The sequence below is a fragment of the Mauremys reevesii genome, linkage group 5 (genome assembly GCF_016161935.1).
Source record: "Mauremys reevesii isolate NIE-2019 linkage group 5, ASM1616193v1, whole genome shotgun sequence".
Lineage (NCBI taxonomy): Eukaryota > Metazoa > Chordata > Testudines > Geoemydidae > Mauremys > Mauremys reevesii.
The window spans coordinates 72,559,905-72,585,373 of NC_052627.1; the positions used below are offsets into that span (position 1 = coordinate 72,559,905).

At 38.1% G+C, this 25,469-nt stretch overlaps 1 protein-coding gene and 1 long non-coding RNA gene across 2 annotated transcripts in view; one reads left to right on the forward strand and one right to left on the reverse strand.

Moving 5' to 3' along the window:
* Window positions 1–685: 685 nt before the first annotated feature.
* The window catches only part of LOC120406464, a 35,996-nt gene continuing 11,212 nt past the window's right edge, over window positions 686–25,469 (forward strand). The window contains exons 1-2 of the long non-coding RNA XR_005599294.1: window positions 686–1,357; window positions 24,833–24,911. This is a non-coding gene — a long non-coding RNA (uncharacterized LOC120406464). The remainder of the gene's footprint in view (window positions 1,358–24,832; window positions 24,912–25,469) is intronic.
* HPGD (15-hydroxyprostaglandin dehydrogenase) overlaps window positions 15,814–25,469 on the reverse strand; it is a 39,825-nt gene continuing 30,169 nt past the window's right edge. Inside the window, exons 5-7 of the mRNA XM_039541356.1 lie at window positions 21,431–21,507; window positions 19,163–19,326; window positions 15,814–17,838 (exon numbers count right to left, since the gene is read on the reverse strand). Of these exons, the coding sequence (XP_039397290.1) occupies window positions 17,700–17,838; window positions 19,163–19,326; window positions 21,431–21,507 (380 nt within the window). The 3' untranslated portion in view covers window positions 15,814–17,699. The remainder of the gene's footprint in view (window positions 17,839–19,162; window positions 19,327–21,430; window positions 21,508–25,469) is intronic.

The following is a 25,469-nucleotide window of genomic DNA, read 5'->3' on the forward strand; positions in this document are numbered from 1 at the left end:
CATCTGATCAAGGGGCGGCTGCTGCTGCTGCAGCTATTGCATACACAGAATAACCAGGGACATTTGTGGGGAAAGGAAGGAATGTCAAGTGGAGAGGGAACTAGCCTGGGACCTGGTTCAATTCCCTGTTCAGTCACAGATTTCCTGTATGATCTTGGGCAAGTCACTTAAGATGAAATCTTGATCCCATTGAAATTTAATGGCAAAACTCCCATTGACTTCAGTGGAGCCATGATTTCCTTGTTAGTGTCTCTGTGCTGCCATTCCTAGCTTGTAAAATGAGGGATGATAGTGCTTCCTAACTTCAAAGGGTTCTTGTGAGGAGAAACACATTAAAGATTGTGAGGTGCTCAGATATGGTAATGGGGTTCATATAAGTACCTTAGATAGACAGAGGGCTGGATGAAGAGTGGCTTTAAGACTGGGCTCTTAGGAAGTCTGTCTTGTCGTCTCTCAGTCTGGAACACCAAGGATGATGAGGGAAAAGCAGAAAAACTTATAGAATCCTCACAGTTCCATGAAGGATGTAGTAGACACTCTGGGAAAGAAAATACCAACACTACAGTGTAATATGTGATCTTCATGTCCCATGAAGGATATTAGTAGTTAAAATTTGGTTGTAGTGGAAATAAACAATATACTTTAAATACAGTGACTATCTTTCTAGTGGTGTGACTAGCTTGTGGAAGAGTTAGCAGAGGACTATGAAGTAGTCACTGCAGGGTCTATCACTGTTGTCATGAAAGGATATCTTTTTTCCTGCAGGGTGTTTTTACAGCAGAGTAGTGACCACCAGTGAAACTTAGTAAAACTTGTGAGAAATTCTGAGATACGAGTTTTCAGTAAATAGACTGAAAAAATTCTCTGCTTTTTTTCCAGAACAACTATTATTTATGTAAATGTTTAGCTGGTGCATCACGTGTTTCAGTCCCCATGTTTTTCTGTACTGGGGGAGACCACTGGATGCTGTTTACATTCACAGGGTTCTGATCCTGCAGTGTAATCTGCTGGAGGAGGAGGAGGGTGAGGGCTTATCATCTGGTGGGATAGGAAGACTGAGATAAGATGACTAGGCACAGGAGGTCCTGGTGGGAGAGTTTGGGGGTGTAGGGGAAGGAGAATGGGATCTGGCAAGGAATGGAAAGAGAAGGAACAGGGTGAATGATTGCTGAACAACCTATTCTTTTTCAGGAGAGAAAGAGGAAGCAGAGCTGAGTCAGGTGGCCTGTGTGTTTTCAGGAGGCTGTGGAGCAGCAGTGGTAGGAGAAGCAGTGGAAGAGCTTTGGAATGATAAGAAAGTGAGCTGGATTCTGGTTTGCACATCATCACTAGATTGCAGAATCTTTATGCAGGGCAGGTAAGTGGACCCCATTGTCTAGTGCACTAAACTGGGATTAGTGCACCAGGGTTCTATTCCCAGCCCTGCCACTGGCCTGCTAGGTGACACTTGACCTCTCTGTGCCTAAGTTTCCTCATTTGTAAAATGACGATAATGATGCTGACCTTCTTTGCCAATGGTTTGAGATCTATTCACGAAAGGTGCTATATAAGAGCTAGATAGTCTTTGTTACCAGTGAGGTTAAACTCAGGATGAAGCTTGGCTTTCAGATGCTACCTGCATTTGTAGTACTAGCAGTTAGAACTTAGTTTACAGAGTTTAAGACCAAAAGGGACCATTAGATCATCTAGTCTGACCTTCCATATAACACAGGCTATTACTATTTTTACTATCAGTTTTCAAAGTGGAATTGAACTTCAAAATAATGTTAATGTTCTAGCACATTTAACTGCTATTAAACCCCACAAGTATGGAAATGGTAGGTACAGACTGAAGCTCCCAAATACTCAGTAAAATAATTTGTTAATATATTTTGTAGATTAAGGTACAGTTTTCAAAAATGGCTTCTAATTTTGCATCTGTGAATTTGCAAAGCTGTCCCAAGCAGAGGAGGACACAAACAATAGAGTTTAGATGTGTGTGTGTGTATATATTAGATTTCTAAATTATGGCTATGTACAGCATGGGGGCAGAAAACTGTATGCCAAATTAAGAGCCTTGTGGAAAAATAGGCCCTTGTAGTTTTCCTTAAGTTTATATTTAATATTTTTGTGTCTTTATTTAGCTATTGTTTGTCTCTACTTTAGTCATGTGAAAGCAGAATGTAACTAATCATCATTTGAGTGTTCAAACAAAGAACACTGCAGAGGTTTTAAAAGAGAGGCTTAAACACAACAGTATTTAACAGTGGTGGGAAAAACTGAGAGCCTTATTTATTGAATACTTGAAATGCTTCTCTCTCAAGACAAATGAAAGGTAGAAAAAGATCAGTATACCTATGTATTCCTGGATTTTTGAATAGCAAAAATAAGTGAACCTAGTTCTTTCCCAATGATTTCCTTTGTTCCTAAATATGTTCCATATTGAAACATGATTGCTAATGATGTATTAACATAAATGTCTGAATTAGTGGGAGAAGTAATTTAAAAAAAAATAGCTCCCTCCAAGGTTCAGTGACAGCAAAATACAAGCTCTTCATGATGGCAGAATATGCCATTCGTGTCTTCTTGAAACGGCACCAAAGTCAGTTGCAGTGCTTAATAGTTCATGGGTTGTGGAGACTAGTCCAGATCAGAGGTAATGCTGAAAATACTTTCTGCAAGGGACATGAATCTACTACTTGCAAGACGGAAAGTGCATGTACAACAGAACATTTTATTTGGCACCTCGTATCCTACCTGCTAAGAAAAAGCACAAAGTGCATCAAATGTTCTTAGCCTCAAATAGACTGGGTCTACAAAAATCGGGTCTACATAAATAAAGTGACATGTTTTGCTAAATCTTCAGTTTGAATTTTTTTCATTATTTCTTTGTTTTTTTTTCCTTTCTGAAATGGAAATACTATGTCTTTTACATTTGTTTTGTTAGGTCTTTGGAAAAAGCATTTTGCCAATGATAGTAACACAGGAAACAGGACCCCTGTCTTAAGATAAATATGGATTAAAGGAAATTGGAGGTTCCACTAGACTTTGCTAATTAAGAACCTGATCCTACAATTGTAATATAGATAGATGTTTTTTAATTTGCAAATCTTGATTTTGGATTTAGACTATATTAGGATACCTCAACTCTACCATATTTTGATAACACATAACTAATTGGTGTGGAGAGAGTGTTCAGTGGATTTTTGGGGGTGGGTGGGATGGGGGCTTTTTAAGCAATAGTTGGAAGCAATGGTGAATGATACCTAGAGAAGTTATTTCTTTCTCTTCTGTCCTAGGATCTGTTCTATTCACTTCATAACTAAAAGCTAGACCGTGAAATTATGGGCTTAGGCACTGAATGGGCTTTAGGGATTCTCAAGTGATGGAAAGACCACCAGTTGAGGTAAGCAGCCACAGCTTTCTTCCTTGTGGGAATGAGGCTTGTAGAGAGCCAGCCCATCCTCCAAAATAAGTGGTGGTGGCAAGGGAGAGGGCTGGGCATGTTTCAGAGCCTGAGCTCCAGCATGAGCTGCAACTTCAAAGCACTGTCTGCACAGCTGTTTATAGAGCGCTAATGTGAGCCCAACTAGCTTGAGTCTCTCAACCCAGGCAGGGAGGCTTGCTCCAAAACGTTGTGTAGACATATCTGAAATGCCCCTTGCAGCCTGAGAGGCACTGATTCACCTCATTCCCTGCTAGCAGGGAACGTGTGGAGTCCTGGTGGATTTTAAAGCTGCTCCATCTAGGCAGAAACTCTGAGGTGTTTGGTCACTGTCTGCTACCCCTATGGTGAATCTTCTCTCTGCCCCTGAGAATTAGGGGGCAGGAAGGTGTAAATTACACTTACATGCATCAGATTGAGTGAATCTGGCTCCATGGCTTTAAAACTACTTTTGTACATGTTTATCATTTTGTTTCGGTTTTGGACATGAGACTAGATTTATACATCCAACAACAGGTTTACAAAACCTTCATACCCTGCCAATAAATACAAGTTATACAAGCGGGCATGTCACAGTCTGACTTAATGATTCAGAAGTCTTGGCAGCTGTCATATAAACAAAGCTACTGAATCTGATTGCAGCAGGCAAATCAGAACTTTTTATGTAGCTCATTTCTAACAATGGCTTTAGAGAATTACGAGAGTGAAAAATGTATCAAGATTTATAAATTAGTTATGAGTTATCAAATTTGAGTAGGCTTTAGAAATGTAATTGTAATGATTGCGCATTATAAACCAGTCACTGATCTATCCTAAATCCAAAATCAAGATTTGTAAATCAAAAACTATTTATCTATATAATTTCTGCTTTAAGGTTGATGTATCCATTTCCTGCATTATAAATCACTGTCAGAGTTATTGATCAAATATATCAATGGATTGCACACTTGTTATATGTAGACCAATTTTAATGATCAGTATCCAATATTGTAGGAACAACATGGTATGTTACATATTTGATGCTGAGAATATCTTTTCAAGCATCTTGACTGATTTGAAATTAAAAAAAGAAAAGAGAAAAAAACGAAAATAAATAAAAAGAGCCTAGCAATTAGTAACCATTAAGTAACAACCCAGTATTCAAATCACCACTCTTTGCTTTGATGGAAGCTGTAATACTGTACAGGTGAGTCTCATCTTATGCTGGGGTTATGTTCCACTGGCAGCGCGTAAAGTGAAAATCGCGTATAGTCAAAATTACATTGAGTGTAATGGCGGGCGGAATCGCCCACACTACAGGTACAGTGTTTAAATTGTTATTTTTCTCTTTTTTGTTGTTTTTTGTGTTTGCCAACCGCGCAAAGCTGAATTCGTGTATGTTAAATGCGCATAAGATTAGACTCGCCTGTAAGATAACTCAACCTTGAGAGAAGGATTCATTATGGCATTATTGAATGCTTTTATAAATTCAAAGGAGAATTTTTCCTGGCTAGCTAGAAAGGGAATCTAAAGCTACCTTTGCTTTAATATACATTAATGACCTTAAGCAACTGCCTATTTAATTGATAACAAACCTCCTCAACTAATGACCTATACGTTATTTAAAGTTCAGATGATTTTTGTCATAATGCTAGGTAGGGAGTTTACTTGCAGTTCTGTTGTAGGCTTTTTCGTTGATCTGCAGCGGTGACCATTTTGTAGCTACAGGCTCTTGCAATGCGACAGCTTTTGTCTTTCACTGACCACCTTCTGCAATGACCTTGACTCCTTGTTTGGGAGTAACAGGTTCTCTCTTCTTGGCAGTGAGGTGTCTACAAATGGAGGTCTTTATGGCTGGCTAATTCTGACACTGGAATTTCTTTTGGAAGTTTTTACTTGATTGAGGATCTGGTTTATCGGAGATCTTGAACCTATTATGAACATTCCTGAGCAGTGAGCAGTTTTAGATGGAGTTGAAGTCCACAAAGCTCAGCAGTTTCTTCTAACTGCATCATCTTATGCAGTGTATAGTCATACTGTGAAACTGTGGTAACTACACCATAGTTTCATAGCATGACTGAACTTTGCATTCAGGAGAAAATGTTCAACATAACATGTAAATCCTACAGGCACTGGATTTAATTTATTGAGGTTGAGAGATGGATTTTACTTGCCCAGGACACAATAAGAACTAATATATATATTAACATTGCTATGATTAATCAGAAATAAGAGGAGTTTGAGCTGAAAAGTGGAATTGAAGAGTAACTAACACCCAGTGCCTCCAGGAGTGCAGGTTGAAATGTAGTGTGTCTCTCCTTGCTTCAGAGGAGAGAAAGTCTTAACTCATTCTCTTCGAGATGTCCAAACTTGTATAGTCCTTGTCCTCCCTGAATGTGAGGGTGCTTGGCTTCTGCACAGGGGTTGAGGAATGAGGAAAGTTCCTTGCCCTTTTCTCTATTTGCACACTGCTGTGAGGATGGGCATAATCAAGACCCCAGAGTTGTGTACATTGTCTCACTACTTTGATATGTGGGTTAATGCTAAATTAGGCCCTGACTCAGGCAACCACTAAACACAGGATTAAGTCCCATTAAAATCAGCGGGATTTACAAACATGTCTAAAATTAAGCATGCATTGAAGTGCTGTCTTGAATGCGATTGCTTCCCTTCATGGGGATGTTAGGTCTTAATGGCCAAGCAGGAGTTAATTTGTGTATATAAGTGTTTTACTGTGAATTCATTAAATAAAGTTTTAAATGTAAATAAAGTAAAATATGATTCATTTATCTGGATATTAATAATGGTGCCCACTGACTTGCAGCAATTAAAACAGCCATCAAAGTTAAATTCTTCAAAATAAGTAAATTCCTGTTACAATGAATTAAAAATCAAAGACCTCACTGAATAGCTAGATCTTGTATTTCACCCTGAAGCATTTTAACGTACCCATAAAACATACAGTAATAAATTCAGCCCTCCGAGATTCATCCTTGGAAATTAAGTTAGAATCTCTGTTTGTTTTGCCAGAGAACACTGAGCAGTTTCTGAACTATCTGTCTCTAAGATATGTGGGAGTTCTTTCTTCAACAGCTTATTATATGACATCAAGCTAAAGAAAAATTAGCAGCAGAAAAACAACTTCATTAGTTATCCCTGTACGTATGCAGGCAGTGTTATTTTGTTGTTAAAGACATGCATTATGCTTCCAACCACAAAATTGTGCCATGGACTAGATGTATAATGGAAGAGAGATGTTTTTTTCTTCTCCCCAAATCTCCTGCCTAAATAATGCTTATTTTACTGTTTACCAAAGTATTTGCCAAAACTGTTATCATATGTTTGTTCTTATCTGCTCTTTTTAAACTCATGACATTTCAGAAGAAATCAAGAGGCCAAATAATAGTGACTTGGTGTATTTGATTCCTTTTTAAGAACACACTCTGTCTCAGTGCTGGTGTCGAAGGTCCCAATTTTGACCTACTTTTTACTTTGCTTTGATCATATTGTGCCATCAGTTTTTAAGCAGGACTTCCACTGATGTCAGTAGACAGTTCTGGGATTTTTTTTAAGCCATGATATGCCCTCTTCTGTTTGGAATCTCATTGTCATTGGCTAAACGTGTAGTTTTTAAAAGTACAAATGCTTCAAGGTTGTTTCACATAATTAAAAAAAATATGTCAGAACTCAGAATTCCTCAGTAACTTACCTTACAGCAAAAAGCCATAACTGTGTGCTGGAAAAATTGGGAAGAATTCCAATTTTATTGTTTAGTTTGTACGCTAACATGAATAGTCATATTGAAATCAGGCTACTTGCTTGAGTAACAGTTTCAGGATCAGGCTCATACAATGAGAAATTGATTAAGAAATGGTGAAAAATACCTTAGTAGTCTACAGTTAACTCTTTTCAGTGTGTGATTTTAAAAATGTATTTTTGTTCTTATTTGGAACAAAAACAAATTATATATATTTATTTTAAATCAGAACAACTGGCAATTTGGGAAAAATATTTTGAAGTTTTGAAATTTATTTTATAAGATATGTTATTTTAATATTAGTTTTATATTGTTTCATTATATGACAGCAGTAGCAGTGCACAATATGACAACAGTTGTGATATCTTATTTTTTAATTTCATTTTATTTTTTTAAATCATATAAAAGGCAGGTGCTACTAAATAGTGATTGAAAGAGCTTATCTTTTCTAGATCAAAGCAGTTTCTGTTTGTGCTGTAATTAAACATCTTGAAAGTGAACTATGACAGGAGGAGAGAGACTGTCTTTTTGGCAGAGGTTCCAATGATGTCACACAGATTCACAATGCCTGTGGTGATCAGCACCTGGATGAAAAGCAGCACCTGGGTGAACCCAGGCAAAAATGAAGTGATGATGCTGGTAGGAAGGAGAAAACACTTGGAAGAGATAGTCAAGAGACTCACCTCTCCTTCCTCCACAGTATCTTCTCTCCATTTGTTCCTCAGGATAGTATTAAGCCTTGCACCCATTGGATTTATCACTATCACTGGATGCCCAAGTAGCAACAATGGCAAGAAATACTTTGCACCCCTTTCTCTCGCTCTCATATATGAAGATCAGGCCACAGCGATCCATGCGCTTGTCATCTCTGATTTTGGATCATTGTAACTTTCTGTATCTATGGATAAAGATGGACTGAATGTAGAGACTCCAAATTGTGAAGAATGAGCCACCCCAACTACTTAGCAGGAAACACCACCAGAAATGCATCAGACTAGTGGCCTGCATCCTCTGTTGGATTCTAGCAAAATGATTGAGACCACTTCTCTATTCAGGATGCCTTTGAATAAGCTGCATTTCTCTTGGACAATGCAGCTAAGGAACATATGATGAAGCTTGAAAAACCAAATGTAAGGTTCTCTCAATCAAGCTCTTACGGAACTATTGACTAACGAGAGAATTTTGTCCCAGCCTAATGGTTACCACAGCATATTGCAGGACTCACTTTTTTTTTTCACAAAAGCCTTCCCACAGTGATCAATGATAAGCAATTAAAAACCAAAGAAAGTGAGAGACTGGCAGATTGGTGCAGCGTTGGCAGTGATGCGGGTGCTGTACCGATCGGTGATGGTGGAGCAGGAGCTGAGTTCTCGGATGAAGCTCTCGGTTTACACTCTCCGTCCCTATCCTCACTTTTGGTCATGCACTTTGGGTAATGACAGGACGAGATTGCAGGTACAGGTGGTGGAAATGAAGTTTCTCTGTAGGGTTGCTGGGCTTACTCTTTGAGATAGGGTGAGGGGCTCGGCTCTTTGGGAAAGCCTCGTAGTAGAGCTGCTATTCTTCCAGATTGAGAGGAGCCAGCTGAGGTGGTTTGGGCTCCTGATAAGGATTCCCTTGGGGGCTTCCTGGAAGTCTACCAAGCACTTCCCACTGGAAGGAGGCTTTGAGTCCAACCCAGGACATGTTGGAGAGATTATATCTCCTGGCTGGCCTGGGAATGCTGGGGGATCCCAGGAAGTGCTGGAACCTGTTGCGGAGGAAAGAGGTCTGATCCTCCCTACTCTCCATGCTGCCAGTGCAACCCTCACCAGGAAAAGTGGCATAAAAGAAAATAAAACAAGAAGATAGTGAGAGTGAGGAGGAAAACAATAAACAAAGCTGCAACATCTAGTGGAGATGAAGAGCAGAATACATTATGGACAGTTATAGGCAAATCTTAATTATTGTATTAAGTACTCAGCTGCAGGTTGTCCTAGAAATATCTGATTAATCTGTCTTTCCCCTTATGCCTGGCTCAGTCCTACTAACCATTTAGCCAACTTGGATCTTAAACACTGGGTTAAATCTTGTCTGTGTATAAAGGCAACTGCCAAACTCCCATTAACTTCCGTGAGATCCAGAATTGGACCTATATTATTTATATGATTATTCAATATAGCAAATGTCAACAGATTGCTGAGACCATTGTTCCTCCTTTCAGCTTCCTTGTGATTACAGAAAGCACTGACACAGAGGCTTGTCCTTCCTTCTTCTGTATCAAATGCAGTGAAGCCAGAACAAGCTAGAAAAACTCAGCAACTATGTTTTTTGTTATATTCTGCAGGCCTGAATACAGGCCTTACGCTGAAGAGAATGGTCATAGATATGTGAGGAAGCATTAAAGGCCCTACTGCCAGGATAGGGCTCTGTTCTGAGGACAATTACTTCCTTCCTCCATGGCTGAACATAACTCACAGGGACACCTCTGAATTGCTGCAAACTTTTCATGGGGCGACACTCCTACTTTAACTTCCCCTCTTAACTAAGTGTATTAGTTTTTCATCATGAAATCTTGACAGTGTTGGGCTCTGATCCAGCAGGCCAGATGGTTCAAAGAAAGTGAAGGATAATATCATATGATTTAGCTTTTTTTGTTACTTTTCTGGTACAAAAAAGGAACAGCTTAATGTCAGATCAGCTTTGTAACTGATCAGCTGAAGGGGACAATAAATAAATAAGAAGGTATGATTAGAAAGTACAAAACAGGCAGGTAAAAAAAAAAAGCATAAAGTCCAAATAAGCTAATAGCAAACAGATTTATTAAAACAAGCATTTCACTCCATTGTTTAAAGGAACATGTGAGGTGTTGTCTTAACACTTACTTAACACTTACTAATCAAAGTTCTTTTATTGAGGACAAACCCTGTGATAAACTCAGCTCTGCAGTCCACATGGCTTCTGTTGTTAAGGTTATTACTAGGGTTCTATGTATTCTGTGGCAACAGATTTCACTTCTTGCCACAGAATTGTGCTCCTTCAGCTTTTATTTTGAAACAGATTTGTTTCTAGATGTCATGATTGCTAAGAAAAACTTGAAAATGTGATCTGAGTGTAGGTGATGTAAAAAGGTTTCTAAGCCAATACTTCTTAGAAGTGTCAACTGCATTGTTGAATCTGAAATCTCAAGATGACATTCTGTGGCATATTGAAAATGTGGAACAGCATAAAATATATTTAATATAAAAATAAATAACATAGGGGCTGCTATACTGATTGTGGTGTTCATTTTAATATTTAATATATTCATATATATATATATATTATATAAATATTAATATATTTAATATATTAATCTAAACCTCCTTATTACAGTTTACCTGAATTGAATGTAGGAAATTTGCTCCAGAATGGGTCCATGGAGTACACCAGACCTTGGTTGTTGCTTTCCCCTTATTGGCTGTATCCAAGCTAAGACTGCTTTCATGATTTGCTATGTAGGTTACATTGCTCCATGTGCCAAGGGGTTGATTACTTCCAAAATAGGTCCATATGAAGTTGGTTTTTGGCCATATGCATCTACCTATCCTTCCCTCTCCTGGAATTTGAGTTCAGGGCTTTGCCCAGCCCATTTATTATATACGATAAAGTAGCTTTTAATAATATCAGAAAATACAATCAAAGAACTCTTCCCTGGCACAAGCCTTGATGACTGTCAACAATCTAATTCCCACACTTGCCAACAGCATGTGTATATTTCCCAAGTGACAAATGCCCTGATTCACTCTTCCTTTCTGAATGATGACTTATTATGAGGCAGTGGCTTTATTTCCTTTTTCTATATGATTTGGAGCTGGCTGACAGTACCTTGCTATGGAGTGCTTGCTAGCAACCGCAAAACAATCTTAGCCTTCATGATTCCTAAAGGCCAATATGCTCTATGGGGAAGATGCAGATGGATAGACGGAGGTTCTAAGCAGCACTTGGAAGATTGCATTATTGGGAGCAAGACACAGGGTGTGGGACTCACTGCAAGAGATCAGGCTGAGCCCTCATGTTGACTATATTCAGATCAAGGTATAGAACAGGCTTTCATCATCTTGTATTCTGATTACTGAAATATCTGTTTCTCTAGCCTTGACAAATACAGACTTCCCCACTCACATGCATTCAGAATACTGCTGCAAAGATCATTTTCCTAACCTGTTGCTTTGACCATGTCACCTCTCTGACTCCTTCCACTGGTTCCCCCTTTTCTGCTGCATCAAATCTAAGCTACTTGTCTTCACTTTTTTAAGACCCTTCCTGGCCTCTCCCCATCCACCTCTCATTCATGATCAAGATGTCACCTCCCCTCTCCAATCAGGACATTGAACTCTTCCCAAGTGTGAAAGGCAGCATGGAAGAAAGCACAAAAATGCTTGTTTATAAATGTAACCTCCATTGTTGCCTACTTGTTACATTTATAAACAAGCACTTTTTTGTGCTTTCTTCCACACTGCCTTTCACACCTGGGAAGAGTTCCCTGTAAACATCCACAAAGCTACCTCATCTCCTTCAGATTCCTTCTTAAAACTCTCCTTTTCTGTGATTCCTACAAAAAACTTGACAACAGTCAGGCTGCTGGGGTGCTGAGACCACGGCATATTATGGTGACCAACATTGTCTCATTGTTTCCTGTACTCCCCTGTCTGTCTCTCTCTTCATCGGTTTTGTATTATACTTATTGTAAGCTCTTTGGAAGAGCGACTGCCTTTCTGTTCTGCCTGTAAAGTGCCTAGAATGATGGAACTCTGATCTGTGACAGCGGCTCCTAAGTGGCATGGTAATATTACAAAAATAAATAATAACTAAGGCTACAATTTAGTCATGGGTATTTTTAATAATAATCATGAACAGGTCACAGGCAATAAACAAAACTTCATGGCCCATGACCTGTCCATGACTTACACTAAAAATACCTGTGATTAAATCTTGGGGGAGGGGAGACATCTGGGGCCAGCAGCACCAGCTGCCTGTAGCCGCCAGAGCAGCAGCTGCTCTGACTGTCCTGAGGGCTGCTCCATCAGTGGCTGGTGTGGCTGTCCCGGGGTCACCTGAGCAGAGCCAGCTGCTTGGTTTTGCCCTGGGGTCAGCCACACTGGCCCCTGTAGAAGTCACAGAGGTCACAGAAAGCCCGTGACTTCCATGACCTCCGTAATAGACATAGAGCCTTAATAATAACATATGTTTTCCAAAAAGATTTAATCTGAATCAATGTTCTAAGAAAAATTATGCCCATACAGTAACATTACCCTTTAATACCGAAAGAGAAAAACACCTTTTGTTTTGGACATTTAATGTTTCTATACCATAGTAATAGGCACCATATGAAAGCCTAAGATAGACCGAATGGCACCATGAGGAAAGAATGGAGGGTATCAGTTACCTTTGTTTTATTCATTAAAAATGCTCCCATCCAAAAGCTCTGAGAACTCACCAAGAAAGAAATATATATTAGGTCTGATTATTGGACCGTAACACTGAAAGTCATTGCAAATAATATTCAACATATGATTCAAGTTCTCTCTTAACCCTTCATTTTTGGTTCTTGGCGATTAGTATCTTTTGTTTCTAAGGTTTCTTTTTTCTTTTGGCTGAATTTTCCTACTAATATGGACCAGTTTTCTTAAAAACTATGAGCTCTTTTGCAAAATACATTAAGATTTGGACTGATGTCAAGACTTCTAATTGGAGATGATGTTTAAGATCTTTTAAAATTTGTTAAGGTCATTGCATGGAAACTAAGGTCACCATTTCTTTTCTTTTTTCCACTCATCTTTCTGCCTACTGTACCTGTGTAGATCAAACACAGTTTTCTTGCTCTTTGGGAGACTTCCAAATGTTGTGAGGAAGTTTTACAGGAAATCTTTCCTAAAGATATTTAGGGCTTTCTCTTCATGGGAGATAAAACCCTCAGATACATTTTACTATTTTCACAAGGAACTGAACTTCTATAGATGTAATATTTGTTTTTAGACATGTCTTTTTAGTTATGACATAGAGGCTAGCTAGCTATTTTTCCCATGAACATTTGCTTTGAGTTTGCTCAAATTTGCTACCTCATTCTTATCTTCTGAGTGTCTTCAATAAGATCCAACTTGTGATAATGCTTTAATAGCTTTCTTATTGTAAATGTGATTTTTACCAAATGATTAAATATTGCCTTGTCAGCCTTCATATCTGATTGTCAGACATCAGTTGTATATGTATATACAGTTTAATTCCAGTTACCCTAATTCCTGTATTCTGAAAACCCTAGTTATTTGAGTCCAAAGTCTGTCCCCCATGTAGCCCTATGTTACTTAATAGCACTTCCATTTATTGGAACGCTCAGTTGTACCTTGTGTCTGTGGGTGTGTGCGCGTAATATAAAATTTACTCTATGTATCTTACATTCCAAAAGCTGTCTCTTTAAATTAAAAAGTAGTCCGGAAAAACTTGTTGAACTTAGCTGATTCCTCACTTAGAAAGACCTGTACATAAAAGTAAGATACAATTTTAGTCCTTCCCTACCTTAGAGAGAGATTTTTTAAGAGTGCCCTGAGTCCAATTGCATAAACAACTGTGAATACACATTTGTACACTCTTTTTTAAAGAATCTAAATGGCTATTTTTTATATACAAACACATTTGATGTGTTCACAATTGCAATAGTTGCACACTGTAACAAGGTCCACGACCTGCCCCTCTTCCTGGGGCCCACCAATAGGGCTCGGAGAGGCCTCAGGGTTGTGCAACACCCATGTCTTTGTTTACTTAATGTTGTTGCACCACCAGTGTCCATCTATATACAACTTTACAGGTTTGGTTACCTCCTTTACAGGGAGAGTCAGCCTTCAGCTGAGAGGCCTCTAGCTCCTTCCCTGACTGACTTCTCCCTGGCTGGCTCCCTCCCAGCCTTTATAGCCTTTGGCTTGTCAGGCCTGCAGGTGTTGCCAATTCTCAGGCCTTTTCCAGCAGCCCCAATCTGCTTCCCTTGAGTGGAGCTGACTGCGCGGGGGCTACAGCATCCTGCTACACACACACACATTTAGGCATGCACCTGATAATGGACCTCAGTTCTCCATTTTTGAAAACTTGCCTCCTAAATCACTGTGTGCTTCAGGTTTGGTCTCTTGATCTCTAGCAGAAAGTGAAATACTGATATTTATACAACCCATCTAACTTCTTTTTTCTTTAAGGAGCATGTTCTAATAGTGTTATCATATGTTGTAAATTAGGATTTTGACATCTGTTGAATGTATATTGTCTAATAACAGACACATATCAAAAGTTTGGTGTATTATACTAATCAACTGAAACAAATGAGTTAGTCCAGTTGGAAAACAGCAACTGTTTAATAAACTAATTAGTTAAAGATAGGCATGGTTAGAAATATCCTAGTCTAGTGGTCATCTAACTCAATATTTTGTCTTTGGTGGTGACCCATTCCAGCTGCTTCAGAGAAAAGTGCAATAAACCTCATTAAAAACAATTCTAGAATAAACTGCTTATAGAAAGTTTCTTCCTTACCACAGGCCAATTAAGATTAGATTGTCTTAAATCCTGAAACATGAGGAGTTATACATTTTAGCTCTGTCTCACGTAATTGAGGCTATTATCCATATAAATGTCTAATATTTTGTTCAATCTTATTAAACTCATGGCCTCAATACTGTCTTGTGGCAGTGAGTTCCGCAGGCTTATGCACTGTGTAAAACATCAGTTTTAATTAGCTTTAAATTTGTTGCCTTTCAGTTTCAACTTGGTCTTGTTTTATATGAAAGGTAAATAGGAGTGCCTGATGGACCTCATTCACTATGTACAGTCCTCAATATCCCCCTTTATTGGTCCTGTCTCCAGACTAAACCATCTCAATCTTTTAAATATTTCTTTTTTGAGATGTAGTTACCAGAGGTGAGCATAGTAATCAAGGTGATTATGTAAACAATGTATATAATGAAACTATGTAGTGTTCTGAGTATTTTCTGAATTAAATATGTTCTCAATGGTAGCTGCTAATAGCTGCATTCTTTTGAAGATCTGGCCACTTCTCTAAATTCCTGTGGTTGCTACTAGTTACATAGTTTGAACATATTATGGTTATTAATATAACTTGCTTTGTTTATAAACTACTTAAAGTGAAATATTTCTAGACAAGGAAAGGAGCAAAGGATATTAGGGTTGCCTAGCTACCTAATGAAGCATGTTGATTATTTTATTTTAAGTTTTACATCAGCTTTTGCCTTACACAGGCAAGTGCTAGTAAAAACCAAGTCTCCTAATATCTTGTAGGCAAGGTTTAAAATACTTTCTGGTACAAGTGAAATTTATCCAGGAATTTAAATCACTGCATTGGGATATTAGTTCTTGGATTTTTATGCTACATATATAGAGGTGAGAGGCTATTTTAGGGCTCTTGTAAAGGTGTCTGGAAGATGCTGATGTTACTGTAGGGGCCCAAGGATTTGAAATAGGCTTCAAAAAAGCTGAACTGCCAGTTTTGACATAGCCAGAAGGGAAAAGAAAGAAAAGAGAGGAGAGGAAGTGGGGATACATGTTTGATCTTTTTCTCCCCCCTTTTCTCAGCTCTTCATTTCTTCATTCTTAGCTCTTCTTTCAAAACTCCATTTATAAAGAAGAAATACTCCAATAGAACTTTGTTTTTATTTATTGAGAAGTACATATTTTTTTAAAAATTCCAAACACACAAAATATAATTACAGGCAAAACAAATACAGGACAATGCTATATCAAAAAGACAAGTTCATTTAACAGATTCCTGTAGTTGCTCCTAGTCTTTAAAATCCATATTTCTAATTTGTAAATAAAAGTAATTGGAATTTGTATTGTTCAAACTTCGTTTTTAGTCTTTGAGTGCAATTAAGAAGCAGATGTGCTCAGAAAACCTTCCAAAAACAAAGATGTTTTCCTCCCTAATTACGGAGTGATTTCCTCCTCCCCACCCCCAATTATCCATAGAAAGTACAATAATACAGACTTTGGTGATGATTTGCAATAGGTCATTTTTTCATTTTAAAATAGTTTTTTCACTGATACTCGTACTTTAACTTTGCACTATCCTATAACTATGGATTTTATGTTTAGCATGGCTTGTGTTACTGTATAATCAAAAGAAGATGGGAAGTTGCTAGTACTATGGTAATATTTCTACAGGCAGCACAGAAAAAAGATGCAACACATATTACACATGGAAAATAGACATAGGCTATTCTGTCTGCTTGGTCATATAAAAGAACCTAAAACTATTGTAAATAGACCTACAAGACATCTCTGGCTACCAACTAATACTAAAGTACAATCAAATTTGAGGATTGTGAGCCCAATTTGTAAACAGGCACAACTCATTAAAGAGAATCGAGTGGTGCTAGTTTACACTATTAGTAAATTTGCCCAGTATGCCTAAAAACATCTGTTCTATAGTCAGACAGTATCTTAGTGAATTGCTCCTATCATAGTTAACGGTACTATCTTCATCCACAATTTATTACACAAATCAGATAAATATATAAGAAAGGTCTGATCATACTCTTAATTGGTCCAACCTTGCAGTGAAGTTAATGGCCATTTTGCCCAAGTAAAGGTACAATATCAAAAGCTGTGAAGGTGCAAAATGTCTGGAAGATGTGCAAGTACTGTTCTTCTGGCATGTTGGAGTAACCACGTGAGCCAGCTGGGCACCCTTACTCTCATCAGATGTCCTGTAGTCACCCCTTGCTGCTAAATATTTAGCCATTTACTGTTCATTCATCAATTCTTTTAAGTTTTAAAAGAATTGGAAGTCAAAGTGAGAATATATTTTTGGTAAATGTTTTTACATCAATATGTAATGGCCTGTCTAGGCAGTTAATTGAATAACCAGCACCTGGACCCTATAAAGGTAATCAGGGCTCAATTGCACAATGGTGCTCACAAAGAGAAGGTGTGTGTGTGGGGGGGGGAAGCTCCCAGAGAAACATAGGCCCCAAGGAGGAGGGCTACGCAACTCTGAACCCAGTGGGAGAGACTACAGGCCAGAGAGGCCAGGACTGAGAGGGAACAAGCCCCAAGGAGGAGGGCTATGTGACTTCTGAAGCCCAGGGGAGATTTTCTATTTCAAGTTTATTTGTATTTAATAAAGTAGAATCCCAGTAGGGGAATTTTGTCTTGTCCCCTTTTGAGCTATGTGACATTCCCAAGAATCCCGACAGAAGGGCAACTGAAGCCAGGGGTGCCTGCAGTGCCACACTAGGTCAGGAGGGCAACAGCCTGCCACAAGCATATAATTACCAATGGGCAGAATCTGACCCTTATTACTGCATCACTGAATATCTTTTGAGCAATATGCTTATTCTACCAAATGAAGAATATCAACAGTAGCTCTTAAAATCAAAGTAAGAAATCATATTACTACACAACTGTACATTATTGCATTAAAGAGTTCAAATCATGTCATTCTTTGGACACAAACATTTGTTTTAAAAAATTGTTTAAAACACATTTTTACATTAATTTAGAGCCAAGATAACAGAACTATATTTATAGCCTTCCTGATTGAAAAGGAAGTGGACTATATTCTTGAAAATGAATCCCCTTGGATACTGTAATCTTCATAACCTCTCCATTTAAAGCATCATCTTCAATGATCATTAACAGTCCTTTGGCAATTAGCGATGGGCTACAGAAAAATAAACAATTTTTCCATTTTGAAAATCAGACATGGCACAGAATACCTTCTTGGTTATCTTAGTTTGACAGCATAATGCACTGGAGATTGTGGAAAAAGTATGTATTAAACTAAGTATAAATAAAGGTTTGCATAAACGCTTGCAAAATGAACCATCAACAATTTGTATAGATCTACTTCCAAGTCTTTTGGAACTATAGCAGAAGTAGCAAGAGTATTTCTGGAAGGATTTGGGGTCATCATAATTTGGATATGCAAAAAATATAAAACTGCAACTTTGCAAATGAGCCCTTATAGGTCTAGTCATTGGTAAATACTTCAGATGTTTAGTTGCCACTTAGATTACTATCAAAATTTCCTGAGTGTGATAAATGCTATAGGAAAATGCTTCACTCTACTACACTACAGAGCTCCTCTGTTATGTATTCTGTATTTGTTTCCCCAAACATGCTTCCATTGACATTAACTGGAGAGCAGTGTAAATTAGAGAGGAGAACTTTGCCCTCTGTAATTTGCAATAGTGAATGTAAAAGTTTAATGCTACTCAGTGAAAGCAAGTGACATCTGAAAAAACATGGGCAAACCACTATGGTGTTATGCTTTGAGGTACTGGTGACTGCATGAATCACTATCATCTTTGAGACTGGGTGTGAATATACCATTCTGTTAACAAACTGGCAGGATGAGTTAACCATAACCTTTGCTCCACCTAAGGCAAAAGAGGATAGTGAATCCTCCCAGGAGTTTGGACTGAGTGGGCTGGAGGGGTTTGGCTATGATTAGGTGGGAAGGAAGAACACATAGCAATTGAGAAGGCAGAAAACTGGCAGACTCAGAATGACAGACAGCCTGAAGGAGCAGCTGAAAGCATGGCGTTTGACAGTGGAAGAGACCTGGGGAAAGATTTGAGTTAGTGGTGCAGGCTGAGAAGAGTGCTCTTGCTGCTGTGAGGAAAAGAAGCTGCTTCCTGCTATTTGATTCCTTTTGTATTCAGAGACGCAGAACTTTGTACATTCTTTGTAAATAAATAAGATTTCATCAAAGAAAATACCAGACTCAATCAATTTCTACTTCCAACTGGAACAACCCCAGGGCCCTGAAATTTGATTAGCTGCTTGGGTTGAAAAGGGACAACAACAATAACATGGTTGAGTCCCTTTCTTTCAGTTGCCTTCTCTTTTGTCTCACGTGTGGTTTGTGCAGAAATACAGACATTGGTTATGCTGCCTGCTGTGGATCAGCTGCCTGTGGCACTACTACTTACTTTCCCTTCAACTATAGAAGACGAAATAATATTATGTGTAGCTTCACTTACTCCATAATACCATAGACCTTCATCATGTCTTTGATCTCATCCTTGTATTCATAATATTGTCCCATATTCTCTTCTTTATCAATAGACTGAAGAATTGGTGTGTTAACGAAACCTGGACAAATTGTATTTAGTCGCACGCCATAATTTCCCATTTGAGCCGCCATCTACAAAAGTGTCAGACACATTGTGTTCATTTTCAGCATTTTGTGAATCTTTACAAAGGCTAGTAAACATGTTGCTTGACACAATCAGCAAAACTAACAGTAGCATATTAGCCCTTTATTTATCAATGGTTGATGTTGGCAAAAAGCATATAAGGGCTGTGAGGGTGGCAAACTGGGTATTGATCCTGGTCTTATTTATGGCCTTTTATGATAGGTGTGCGTGTGTCTGTCTGATTATTTTATATATATATAAAATTGTTTTACACAAAATTGGTGCTCAAAGCAGAAATTAATTTGGTTCTTGGTTGGGTGAGGTCGACATGAAGAGGATGAAGGCCATAAAAAGGAGTGTCACTCGCATCAATGCATATGAGTCTTGATTACGTTCTAGATTGTATTCCTTAATCTATAAAGTCAGGTGAACAATTATACTAATAGCTCCTGGACAAGACTACTTCAGGTTACTAGCAAAAATTTAGCTTGTGTACCTCAAGATTTCTTGGCATCATTACCAGCTAAAGAAATGATGGCGGTATTGATGCTTGAATGTTTCAGGAAAAGTTTGAACAATATATTCTTTAGCAAGTCAAGACCTTGCATACACCCCATATTTTGCTGAGGATTATTCTGACAGAAATCTGAACATTTTCTTTTCTTAAAACAGATTTTTTTTTGGATCTTTTCTCATCAGCAATGTCAGCTACAACTATCAGCATTATGGCTGGTATAATGATATAACCTTATACAGAAGAAGCAGTTGACATCCTAAAAGTAACCCCAGAAAACCTTGTTTTTTTTCCTAATATATAAAAAACTTTTTCATAAGAAAACAAAATAACATGACTATCTCAAAGCACACCAAATTCCAGCCCTAAACTTTTGAATATTTTCCACTCAACTCCTTCACCACAAAAAATTGGGATTCCATCCCTTGCCCTGGAATGACTTTCTTTTTGACTGCCTGTTCACCACTAAATTGTTTAATCTGAGGTTTACCATTTTTATTGGAGCCTTATCCAGAATCTTCTTTAAGAGCTGTCCTCCTAAGTCTGGCACAATCAACTAGAGTCCTAAAAGTTCTAAATTTCACCTGCTTGTGTCAGGCTGCACCTTCTTCTCTGTTATCTGGTAAATATTTTAAGTTCTATTGTGTTTCTCCAGTGTTTTATTTTCTTGTGTTCATTAGGAAGTAGCATACGCTCTCATTTTACCACAGTTTTTGTTGTTTGAATGATGATATATTTTTTAAATCATGCAAAAAATTAAATTATATACTGTCATGTTCAGACTGTGGCCAAGGTGTGATATATGACTCCTATTCCCAAACTGATCTGCATTAGTTAACCCTAGAAGATTCAGAGGTTTGGGAAAACATTTAAAAAGTCTGCATGCTTATCCAAATATATATCAGCTTCTTTGGGCTGGAAATTTGACTAGAAATCTCACGTGAAGAGGCTATCCTCAAATTGTGCACACAACTGGTCAATGCAAATACATGATCTTGTTATCTTCATACTTCCTTCAAGCCCTTTCCTTCTACTAGTATCTTGCCATAAATTAGACAGAAGTTTCTTTTGACAGTATTTGGGGTATTCAGAGAAAGTTCTTTGTACAACAGCCAGGATAGGCTCCATCCTGAATCGGAGCCTTTCATTGTTACTACCACACCAATGTTAAGTAATCAGAATACCTGAGTCAGCCTTAATAATGGGGAGCACTTTTCATATTCAAATCATTTCCCCCACATTTGCCAATTTACAGATGGAGAAACTAAAATGATTTGTCCAAGGTTGTCTATTTGATTGATTGTCTTTATCCTTTCTCTATATCACCCTCATTGCCCTTACCTAAGAAGAGTATTGCCCAAAGCTTGTATTGATCACAAACCCCACATACACCTCCGTTATTACCTTCTTGGTGTTACCCCTGTAAAATGAAGGAGTCTCCAGCTACCACCTTAAAAGCTTTTATTAAAACCAAACCAAACCCCACACAGCACTTCTGTAGGCACTGTTTTCACTTGCATTGCTATAGAGAGGGAACCTGAGAAAGTAAGCTTGTTCTCAAGGAACTGCTGATAGTGTTTTTGGCTACATATACTCACAGCTATAGACCGGGTGAATCCAATTATGCCATGCTTTGTAGCACAGTACACTGGTTGGTGTGCAGCAGGCATGAGTCCTTGAAAAATGAAAAGAGAGTTGAATATACACATTAATAATCAATACCTGTTAAGATTATAACATGCACAATCAAATGTAGCAGTCATTACTAGTTAAAATTTCTTAATTCTAGCTGTAATTTTGAGGTCAAACTGGGGAAAAGGAAAGGGTAAAAGACCAGCCAAAAACAAACAAACAAAAACTCCAGAAAAGAACAAAAAGGCAAGAGAGAATAAGGAGACAGGAAGAGACGCATAAGAAGAGAACAGTATTGTTCACAGTCTAGCTGGAAGGGCATGTCAAGTGGGGTACTGCAGGGATTGGGGCTGGGTCTGGTTCTATTCAATAGCTTCATATATTATTTGAATAATGGTGTAGAAAGGGCATAAAAGGGTTATAAAGTTTGTGGATGATATCAAGCTTGGATGGGTTGCAAATGCTTTAGAGGACAGGATTAGAATTTAAAATGATCTTGACAAACTGGAAAAATTGTCTGAAATAAATAGGATGAAATTCAGTGAGAACAAATGCAAAGTACTACACTTAGGCAGGATTGATCACTTGCACAAATACAAAACTGGAAATAACTGCCTAGGAAGGAGTACTGCAGCACAGGATATGGGGGTTATAGTGGATCACAAACTAAATATGAGTCAACAATGTAATACCGTTGCAAAAAAAGTGGTCATCATTTTGGGATGTATTAGCAGCAGTATTTCAAGCAAGACATGAGAAGTAATTCTTCCACTCTATTCAACACTGATAAGGCTCAACTGGAGTACTGTGTCCTATTCTAGGCACCACACCTCTGAGTTAATGATAGAAGGAGTGGCACTGGGAAACACATGAGATATCTAAGTGAAGAAGGCATGGAAATGAGAGTGAGAAAAGACAGGGAACAGTGTAGTAAAGGGCTCAAGATGGGGAGCAGGAAGAAATGAGAGCAGAGAAACAGGCTGGGCAGAGTTCTGAAGCATCTTAGAAAGAAGACAAGATTAAATAAGATGTAGAAGGCATCCCTTTTTATTATGCTTAGTACAAATGGGCCCCATTCTCAGTTGGCCTCTGGTAAAATAATACATCAATGGACAGATTCAGAAAGGGAATGATGTTCTGGGCAGCAGACAAGATAGATGATTTTCATCATGACATGTATGTGGGAATGGAGCAAGAGGTGTTTGAGGGAAGCCAAAGAGAGATGGGATGTAATAGCCAAAGCATGGACAAATGGGTTAGTTGTAAGGAGAGGAAGAGTTGGATTTTTCAGAGATTGTGGGGAAAAGAACCAACATATGCTATATTTGGAAAAGAAGAGAAGCAATATGAAAATGATGCCTAGGTTGTGTCTCTGTGTGATGACAGTGGGAATGGGGTGGGTGTGGTATTATCAGTTGCAATAGAGAAGGAAGGAGGTGGAAGAGGGTTTGGGAGGAAAGATTAGGAGTTCAGTTTTTGCCCAATTGAGTTGACATTAGCAGTAGGATAATCAAGAGATGACAGAGAGACCATGAATCTATTTACACTGGCAATTATATAGAAATCCCACTATATTACAGGGATTTCAGTCACAAGGGGGCTAACAGGCATACTGACTAAATTATAATACAAAGGGACTGCGAACTACAGCTGGAAGTTATATAACCGTAAGCAGAAAAGCACAGCCTGTCCTAAATTAGAAAGATAAAACTCAAATACATTCCTGAAAGGAGATGTCATAAAACTTGGATGCTAAAGTTACTGCACTAATGTTTGTTGTTTAGCTCTGACTAATGGAAATCACCCCAATTTAAAAAAATCTGTTTTTCCCTTTTGTTTTTGGTAAGTAATATCAGCAACAATGGGTGTGTTTCACCACAGTGGAGCGGACTCATGCAAGGATCTATGTACTACTCAAATCCTTAATGTGGGATTTCAGTAGATATTAAGTGGTGCATAGGGTGTGGTCTGGGCTCTCTGCTCTGGAGTCAATTTCACCCAAAGGAAATAATTTTCTGATAAGGCACAGCATTAAAATTACAACACTGACATGAAAAACAATATTTCAGTGTTTAAAACATCTTTATTTCTTCTTTATTTAAATGCTACATTGATCCAGTGAAAACAGCACTTTTATTAGCACTGTTCACCTTGGCGGGATGAATAATGTATTACAATGAATGGTGGTGCCTTTTAAGTTTGTGCAACTCCCCAACTCAGATTGAAAGATCCAGCCTTTGGATGCTTTTGAAAGCTGTTACAATGGATCACTGTACCTTGGCACCTCTATAGAAAGAGTGCTTGCTCTGTTTCTGAACTCCATCTGTGACATCCCTTTAGGCAGGAACCATAGGCCTTTCTAAACCATGCTTTTTTATGACTCTGGAGCGTTGTCAATGAGTTTACTCCCATTTGGGTTTGTCCTCCAAGAGTAGAGCATTTCTTACTTCCTGTGATGTAGAGTTAGCACCAGTTATCAGTATTATCCATCACACCTAACTTATTTGTTTAATACCACAACGTACTGTAAATAACATAAAGATAAAGACAATCCTAATGAATTTACAGTTGAAAAGGCAGATACAAGACAGGATGCGTTAGGAATCCAGAAGAAGGATTTACAGATTATTTAAGCAAGTTACTGTTTATTTGAGAGAGAGAGAGAGAGAGAGAACAGATAAAAATCAGAAAATAAATTTAAAAAGCATACCTAGCTGAGAATGAAGTGGAAGATGGCACAACACCTCACTTAAATGTCAAAAGACAGTTTCACTAACCCTACAAGTCAGAGCAAATTTTCCTTTCATTTACTCTCTTTCTGATTTCTTGGCAAGCTGACAAAGAGGCAGCTCCTCTTCTTGGTTTATACTTTAGTCCCTTTGTTTTTAGGGTGTCCAGATCACTCGTTACCATTTTAGATGTGAAGTGAGACTTCTAACTAAATCTGTTTGTTCATTTGTGATGGTCAATAGTTTTAATTAAATTTCATGATCCACAAATTGGGAAATTAGCATTGAAGATAAAGGCTGAATGTGAGAGTTGCATTTGTTGATATTACCACTTTCTTTCAGTCTATCGAACAGGTTTGGTGAATACACAATATTAATTAATTAAGCATTTCCTCCTAGATATATTTCCCCCATGGACAGGGATTTCCCACTGGGATTTGAACAAGCATCCCTTTTTAAATACCATTTATTAGCATGTAGTTGGCCTTTCATCCCCTCTTTGTCCGTGGCTGCATTGCTAGCCATCCTGCAATAAAATGTGATTCTCTTTATTCATAATCTTAAAGTTGTTATGGCTTAGAATGTTGCAAAGAGTAAGAGCCAAATTATGCAGTCTCATATGGCTACTCTTGATTTCAGTGGAAGCTGAGAGCTCATCAGAAGATAGTGGTTGGTGCCAAGAATATACTGTGTTAGAGATCATTATCAGAATACCACAGTAAGTATATATATTCAATGTGTTATATATTAAGTTTGAATGGGTCCTTGTATGTCACCCACTTACTTTTGTCTTGCTAAATTTGCACTGATTATAAAATAGTTTTTGTGAAAATGATCAAGGACAAGTTTTGAGAAAATGATGAAATTTATTTAGAAGCAAACTGTTAAGTATTATTGTAACATGTTGACCAATTTTTCCATTATAACAGACTTTTTGCCATGTTTGTTTGTGTGTATTTTATAAAAGATGCTTATCAAAGCCTATAGGAACATGTATAACAATTATTTTTAAAAAGTGAATGATTGTTGTAATGCCAACTTAAAAAGTAGAATTTCCAAGCCTCAAGACAAAACTCAATGGCCCTCCTTCTCCTCAGACAAAAAGCTGAAAAACAGAATGAACTTGCAGTATGATCTGAAGGTCAAAATCTCTTTTGGACCAACAGAGGTCCAACAAAGGAAACAAATTAAAGAGTTGATGGATTTGTAGCTGTGCTATGGGCTGAATAATATGAGACAGAGAGAGGGTTCACCAGAGGCTCTGGTTTGAACACAG